This window comes from Aplysia californica, unplaced genomic scaffold (assembly GCF_000002075.1).
Source record: "Aplysia californica isolate F4 #8 unplaced genomic scaffold, AplCal3.0 scaffold00001, whole genome shotgun sequence".
Classification (NCBI taxonomy): Eukaryota; Metazoa; Mollusca; class Gastropoda; order Aplysiida; family Aplysiidae; genus Aplysia; species Aplysia californica.
The window spans coordinates 2,525,965-2,534,406 of NW_004797271.1; the positions used below are offsets into that span (position 1 = coordinate 2,525,965).

Genomic DNA, 8,442 nt, shown 5'->3' on the forward strand with positions numbered 1-8,442 from the left:
AAAAGACTGGGGGAGGACAGGCATAATAATATGAACATAACATATAAAATGAAGGGATTTTAAACATATTTTTTGTTGGGGAGGGAGGGGGGGGGGCATATCATATTCACCATGCGTGCTTTTGTTCAATAAATCCCTGGCTTTGTGTTCTCTTTTACTAGAGATAAAATTTTATTATAGATTAACAGCGCACGATAAAGCATAATTATGGCGCGTGTCCTATAATTGGAAAAGCAAGATCTGACTTCCGGATACTGAACCCGACGACCCGTTGCTACAGACGCTTCTTCCATCGAACTTCGATCCTCGCCGGAGCAAACGACATTCGGATTACGCACGACGAAGGATAATTGTCGACTCAGTATCAACAATTAATCGATCTATAACGACATTGTTTCTTTTGGGTCGTTACACTTAAAAGTGAACAGAAGCCGCAGGAGCAAGAAATGGGAGGGTCGCGGGAAGAGGCTTACGAAATAGGTTAAAAGCCTTCAGGAAATTGCGATCTTTGGTATTGTCTATTTAAGCATAAGCAGCGACTGTATGTCCCTTTTGATTTTCTCTAAATTTGATAAAATAAAGCTATGAAAATAATGGTGCCCGTGTAGTGTTGATTGGGTCGAAGGTTGTGTGGTAATTCGAACTACATGCACTGTCACTCTCTGAAAGAAAGGCATCCTAATTTTTGGAAAAGGGGGCGGGGCGGGGGCGGGGGCGGTGACAACAAAACGGAAATGATCTATTACAGTATGGAATAGATGGCTACGTGATTTTTAAATGAGAGAAGAGAGAGAGAGAGAGAGAGAGAGAGAGAGAGAGAGAGAGAGAGAGAGAGAGAGAGAGAGAGAGAGACGAAAAGCTTATAGTGCGGACGAAAAAAAAGCTACAAGGTAACGACAAGTTTAAAACTTTTATTGGTGGAATTCAACCCAAAGTGGCCAGGGTATGAAAAAAGGTTAGATGCCTATTTGTAGAATACGTAAGCCAACGTACTTTGTACATGTTTATTTGTGACCGGCTAAATTGAAACATGACAAGGTCTATGACGTAATTTGTGACCGCCTCCATTGAAACATGACATGGTCTATGACGTAATTTGTGACCCCTGCTGTGGGAACATCTCAAAGACTGGGACGTAACATTTTTGTGGTCTTACCTGCATACGGCGCTCATCTTTATTGGCTTTGGCCTGCTTCTGCATTTCCTTCATGGCCTCCCCAGTGAGCACAGTGTTCTGCTTGCCTTTGTTGGCCATGCTCACCTGTACACCAAAAGAAACACACGATTGACTTTAGCCAGACTCATATTTTTTAGGATTTATTTATAGCACAAATAAATAAACGAACAAACAAAAGAAATCACTTTTAAAAAAGCAAATCTATTTGATAATACATATAAATTGTGACAAACGGTTTTTAAATGGCGACATCTGCAGGTGCTAGTTGTTATACCCATCTGTACAGTGTACACACATTGAAATAGGCAACAGATAGTCAAAGTCATAACATACAATATCACAATTTCTTGTTTTTTTTAAAATATAATTCTTGTTTTCAGTGACAAGTTCAGAAGACAAAATATTGACCTTGAACAGTGACCTCAGAACAACGTGTATTATTGGTGGTCGCAATGGCATGGTCTGTTCCTTCTACTTCTTTTCGGCTTTTTTTTTTTTTAATTGACGAAATGTATTCATAATCATGCTGACCAAGGATAAAGTACAGTTCAGCGACTTGGGGCTATGCGGCTCTATGCCCCTTACAAATCTGCAATTACAACAAAAAAAACACTTTAAGTTTTTGCGTCACGAGACAGAAGCCATGCTGAGCCTCAGCGGAACGACCATGCATGTATATTATTCAAAACTATGTTGGTCACGACGCGACGGAATCAGGTGCTCGTCAATTTGGGGCTTGTTGGATTATTGGTATTACCTTAAAGCCCCTTTGTTTGTGTAGCTTTCACTGAAAAAGTATCCATCTATCTTGAATAAAAATCGAGGTATTTGCGACGGAATGAGATGGGGGGGGGGGGTTTACTTGGTATCAGGAGTAAAATTAGCGAAAAAATGAACGCCAAAGTTAGGAGACTTCCAAAGCTGTAGTTTCCTTGGAAACTGCAAGAAACTGCAAATTTACTTTTTTTTCTGTCTTTGATCAACGCTGTTGGTGGAGTTTTTTTCAGTAAATCCACAAAAAAGGTGTTGAGCCCAAAACAAAACAAAAAAGAATAGAAATTACCCAACGGCCTGGAAAGTATCAGTTTCTTCGATTTCATTATTTTGACTAGCGTCTAATTTCACCACGATGTATTCAAAACATAAATAATGAAATAAAGCTGGAATCTGTTTTGATATAAAAGGACAACAAACACATAGTTAAACATGTTGGCAATCGTGAATGATGAACATGTTTCACGTCTCCGTCCACAAAATCTAGATAATTTACGAGGAGGAGCTGCTTCTGCCCTGCGCTTGATGACAACCTGAGTACAATGGGAGTACACCGGCGTCTGCGGTTTAGCAGTTAGGAGCTTTACTGTCACAGGTAGAAGATCCGAGTTCGACTCTCGAGTGGGAAGATAATTTTTCTCGAGTATCTCGGTCTTTCTACTTGGGGGTGTCACTTTCAGCCCAGGTTGGCCCTGACAGGCAGGGTCGGAAGGCCGCCTCCTAAAAGACCTAAATTGTGTCGATTGTGGGGTGGGGGATACCTTAATTTAAAGAAAACAGAGGAGTGCGCTGACCAAGAAGGTCTGTTAAAGTTTACACCCGTTTCTAGGGAGATAGCGCCCTTCGTATTTGATGGGCCGATCTTATCGATTTCTCAGGCGGGAAAGGTGGGCGAAGGGTGGTAAGATCAAAGAGAAGACAACTACACTGAACCAATACCGTGGTTTTTGTTCTTTTTTGGTTTTCTTTTAGGCGGCTAAATATCACATCCGTTGATTCTAAACACTACGTTGTGTGTGGAATAAACAAGGTTTTAGAAGGACAAAGTTTTCTCTTTCAACATTTTGAATTAACTGTTCCTATTTTCATCTTCAAAGATAAGCTCACTCAAAATAGCACATTCGCGTTTATTTTAAACATTCCTTGTTTACGGAATTGAAAAGGCTTTTTAACAGAAAAAATGACCACTCTTCAAGAGTATCGACATATCTTTTTTTTTTTACTTGCTAAAACTTAAGCTTAGCTTTCAGTTTAGCAAAAGTTTTACGGAGCTTACAACAACATTAGATCATAATTGGAGCGCGGTACACAAGTTGGTTGTTTCCACGTTGGTTAAAATGTCTTGGTTTTTCTTTACAAAAGTGGTGGACATATCTAAAAATGGATAGCAAGAATTTTAGTTTTGAAAAAATAAAAAAACAACAGTGGTTTACTTTTATTTAATAATACAACCTGTATTTTGGAGCAAAGATCGGTTGTCTTTATATTTCGAGAATTCTGTTGGAATCAACGATTTAGCACAAATTCTTTAAATCAGTACATTCAAAATATTTCTTTCTGGGCTCTCCAAAGTCTAGACATTCTATTAGGAAGTGCTTGATTGCAAATATCGGCATTGCACCCTACACATATTTTTTCTTATCCCAGCCGCATAAATATAAGCGTCAGGGAGGCATTTTCACATTGCCGTCTGGTTAAAATAGCGTCTTCTCTCCCAGAAAGGCCCGAAGGTTTTCATGGGATCGAATTGGTATTATGGAGTTTATTGTTCATTTCTTCACTTCAGTATCCCTCCCACAGACAAGGGTGTATCTTTTGACCTCAACGTGTAAAGTCTGTATGCGGGAGGGTATTCTCCGTTGATCTCAATTGGATGGACAAAGATTCCTTATCTAGAAGATCGTCCTGCTTGTTTCCTTAGACGCGTATACGGCTAGCTAGTTATGCAATAAATAAAATATATTTTCCCTATTCAGTCAAGGTGTATAGAATTTCTTAACCTACTGGTGGTGATGGTGGAGGTGGTTGAGATGTTAAAAGTAGCAACATCATAATGGAAGGATGAAAGATATTATTATCCTATTTTAGTTCCTATCTCACCTTCGCGGGAGCTTTCTGGGCAGGCGTTTTCTTGCCGCTCTTCTCATCTTTGTTGTCCTCTTTCTCTGCATCTGGGGACGAAACAGGGGAGAAGGGTTGAATATACAGATGGTTAACTCACATATAGTTCCTCAACATGTGAGCTAACACATAAGCGTAAAGTGCAATGAACATTCTGGAAAATAATAAAAACTGCAAAGGAAACAATAAAAGGCCCCTTTGATAATTTCTGTTTTCGGGTCTCCAGGTGATCATCTTTTCCGTTTGAGAAAAAAGGGAAAAAACATAAAACCAAGAATATGACCAGACAAAGACAATGTACTATAAGATGGTTTACTCTGTAAAAACAGCGTTCGCGGCTATCTTTGCACAACATTATCCAAATGCCTTTTTGTCCTTGATATGATGTTAAATTAAAACTAAACTAAACCATAGTCGAGTACAATGAAAAGTGAATAATAAATGACCAAATAAAAGATGGGTGTAAAGAAAAGATAAGGAGTATGCTCGTTCGAAAACGTGTGCCTTTGTGGAACATGTAGAGCACCTTTATACGAGTCCGAAATAGCATAAAGACTGTCTTTGTTATCATATAACTGACGCCGAATGCTTTTACAGCCATCCGAAATATGAACATCTGAAAATGTCTTTTGTCCCAGTGTGTGAAGGGAGCACAGCAGATATTAACTTTGCAATAGAGGTGATGCAATTAGAATTATTGCTGAGCTTAGTTTCAATTAACTTGTTCAGCGGTAACTTTATGATCCCCTGAAGGAAGCGTAATATGCACACACACACACACACACACACACACACACACACACACACACACACACACTCAAATAAATACACTTTCCCTTATCAAAGATAAACATTGCCGTATCCCCCGGGTCGTTCACGGCTCACAATATGTTTACTTTGTCAGCAACGAGAAATGCGACACGCAAACTGCAAGCAGATGGTGCATTGGCTTCTATTTGCCACGCTAAGAATAAGATTTAGCACCATGAGTTAACATGGAATACAATGTTACCCTTTTTACTTTTTTTAAAGATGATTTTTAACGCCCTACCATACATGAATAAGTTATTCCTAAGGCAGTCCTCTGTTAATTCACGCGTGGGGGGAGGGGGGGAGTTGCGCCCACATCAACCCAATTTCGATCATTTCAGTCGGCTCGCTTCGACCCTGCCTGTCAGTGTCAGGCCCAACCTGGGCTGAGAGGGTTCACGACCTAACAAAAAGACGGAGGTATTCGATATAAATTCTACCCACACGGGATTCAAACTGGAGGTTTGTGCGTACGATAAGGGAGCACCTAGCCGCTATATCACAGACGCAAGCCCCGCACTCTGAAAAGACCAGGTCCTTTCGTTACAGATGGACACGAAATATGGCTTGATCATAAAAGACAACCTGAGTCGATTCTCATGAGGTGAGAATTTTTATAGAGTACTATATCAGTCTTTCTGCCGGGATGTTGCAATCACCCTCAGCCCGGCTTGACGCCGACAGACTGAATCGAAGCCTGCCTCCTAAATGATCTAGATTGTGAAGATGAGGGCGTAGAACACTTACATTTTTAAAAACAAATCTAAAACAACTACTTCGTATTATTCAAGTCAAGAAAATGGTTGTTTCCAAAATACTATCAAACTGTTTTTGAAAACTTAAATCCAGGCCTTTCAAGGCAAATATCTATACCACATCTTTGCCACAGACGATGCTACAAGTGACGGCTGTACACTAAAATAGCCTTAACAGTATTTTGATGTGAGAAAACACAGAAACAACATGATATACCTATACAAAGTGCGTATATTTTGTTCTATTCAGCTATATAGAACCAGCCCCGTGTGACGCCCAAGCTTTTGACGGAAACTGTAGTTGCCCTATGAAAGAGCCCAACAAGAGATACAAATCAGGGTAGAAAGAGCAGGTAAATGGCGAGTGCTCTGGAGTGGCTTGCTCCTACTTTTCTATCAAACATCTGACGTCCATATCTCTCCACCGTCTTTTCTTTGTATGTTACTCTTCAGTAACACCTCAAATCTTCCGCACTTATATGACCTTGTAATCTTCGGCACTGTGTGATCAAATTGTGTTGCAAGTGCCGTACAATTTTTACTACAACTAAAAACTGCGAAAGAGAAAGACCTGCTGACAAAACACTCAGACTATAAATACCAAAAAAATAGCACGTCAACCTTATTAATCAAAATGAAAAAGTCTCGTAACATGTTATCAAATACTGGTAAATGACTTGGGCCCTTTTCAGGAAATCGCTGCCTCACATTTATTATTACTTTCGGCATTGATTGGACTCTCTTTTGGAGTGAGAAGCTATTGATACATGGAAACAAGAAAAGGGGGAATGAAAGAATCAAGAAAAACCTGTTTCTAAGAAATGCTCGCTATGATCAGAAACATGTTCACAAGCAGAAAGCAAAAAAGTCGGCATACATGTTGATTGACAGACAAATATTTTTTTTCAAAAATGGCGAACAACATTCCTCTCCGTTTATAGCATGTGTACTAGATTACACAGAGCCTTCTGCTTACACTAATGCTCATTATGCTGTGGCTTGCTCCCACATTTCTCCAGTGTTACTGCTATACCATTCTATTGCAGGCGAAATACGACCGTAGTCAACTACACAAGAGTTATTGGTACTAATTCCCATATCTATGCCCACCACTACAGATCAATAAAGCCACATAAATAAAGTGAGTCGATCTTCTACCAGTCGACAGTTTTTCATATACGAGCTATAGACATATGAGCCTATGTTATCTGACAGTTTCAAGTACCCTCAACAAGAACTTTTCAAAAGGTGGCACCGGTTAAGGGGGGAAGAAATAATCATTGAGCAATTCGAGAGGGAACGCTCTCAATAGAATGTCGGGTTACTGGGGACGTCAAGTAGGGGGAAAGGGCTTACAATGGTGAAAAGACTAAGCACAAACTAATCCAGGGCGTAGCGGAGTGGGCTTAATGAAAAGAAGTTGTAACCCCCAAACAGACACTTCCAAATCTCGTGGTTTGGGTAAAGACTTAGTAGAATAATATGTGAGGCAGCGTAGTGAAATCAGGCGCTCGTCAAAATAATCAAAGTGAAGAACCAAGCATTTTTCCGCAGGATTGTGAATTTTGGTCGAATTTTTTGTGTTCTTAGGCTCAACACCTGTCAGGCCCCTTAAAGAACACATTTTTGTGTAGTTTTTTTACTGAAAAACAAAAATGTAAGTGTTCGGTTCCCTGGACCCTCAGGCTGAGGAAATGACTTATCTTTGGTGGCTGTTTTCTCAGTATTTTTACCAGATGACCCGCACTTCCTTCATTAGCAAATATCTCGACTTGTGTTCAAGATATAAGGAGATTTTTTTTCATCCAAAGCAAGACAAATGGACAGGCTTTAAGATGATACCAATAATTCTACATGCCCAAAAATTGACGAAAGCTGATTACACCGTGTCGTGACACATTATTATGTTGATCGTTTGTTCCACAAACCTTTAGCCGTCTGGCTGTGTTTGATTTGGGGCGGGTGGTAGGGGTGGGGGAGATTGGTTGTTTTTTGGCTGTGCTACCTACTTTATTCGGTTTTGTTTGGTTTTGTTTTGTTTTGTTTTGAGGGAGTTGTTGTTGTGGGTTGGGATTTTTTTTCAGTTCTATGTCAAGTCTATATTTTTCAGTTTGAGCACTGTTTCTTATTACACCTGCATTGCTGTTGATACCTTTGTTATTTTGTTGTCTAACTGTTGCCCTTGTTGTGTGTGTTGTAATAATATCATTGTTGTTGCTGTCTTTGTGTTATTGCTGCTGCTGTTACAGTTGTTGTTGTTGTTGTTGCTGTTGTTGCTGCTGCTGTTGTTGTTGTTTTTGTTGTTTTTGTTATCGTTGTTGTTTTTGCTGTTGTTGTTGTTGCTGTTGTTGTTTCAATTGTTGTTGTTGTTGATGATGTTGTTATTGTTGTTGTTTCTATTGTTGTTGTTGTTGGTGGTGGTGGTGGTGGTGATGTTGTTGTAGTTGCTCTTGCTGTTGCTGTTGTTGCTGTTGTGAATGTGGTTTACGTACTCTCCTCCCACCCTCCAGTTCCTGCTTTTCCTCCTCCTCTTCCTCCTCTTCGTCATCCTCCTCCTACTCCTACTCCCCCTCCTCCTCCTCCTTCTCCTCCGCCTCCTCCTCCTCCTGCTCATCATCATCATCATCATCATCATCATCATCATCATCATCATTATCATCATCATCATAAAATATATAGTACTACTCCTTGAAACTCACTAAAATAACCTTTCCTGTGCATGGGATATGGTTCATTTCTGTGTGCAATATAGACAGACAGACAGACAGACAGACAGACAGACAGACAGACAGACAGACAGACAGA

The 8,442-nt window shown here is 40.0% G+C and overlaps 1 protein-coding gene across 1 annotated transcript in view; it reads right to left on the reverse strand.

Moving 5' to 3' along the window:
- The window catches only part of LOC101861328 (dynein heavy chain 5, axonemal), a gene marked incomplete in the record, with an annotated part of 153,119 nt that overhangs the window by 121,923 nt on the left and 22,754 nt on the right, over positions 1-8,442 (reverse strand). Inside the window, 2 exon segments of the mRNA XM_013081818.1 lie at positions 1,157-1,261; positions 4,052-4,122. Of these exon segments, the coding sequence (XP_012937272.1) occupies positions 1,157-1,261; positions 4,052-4,122 (176 nt within the window).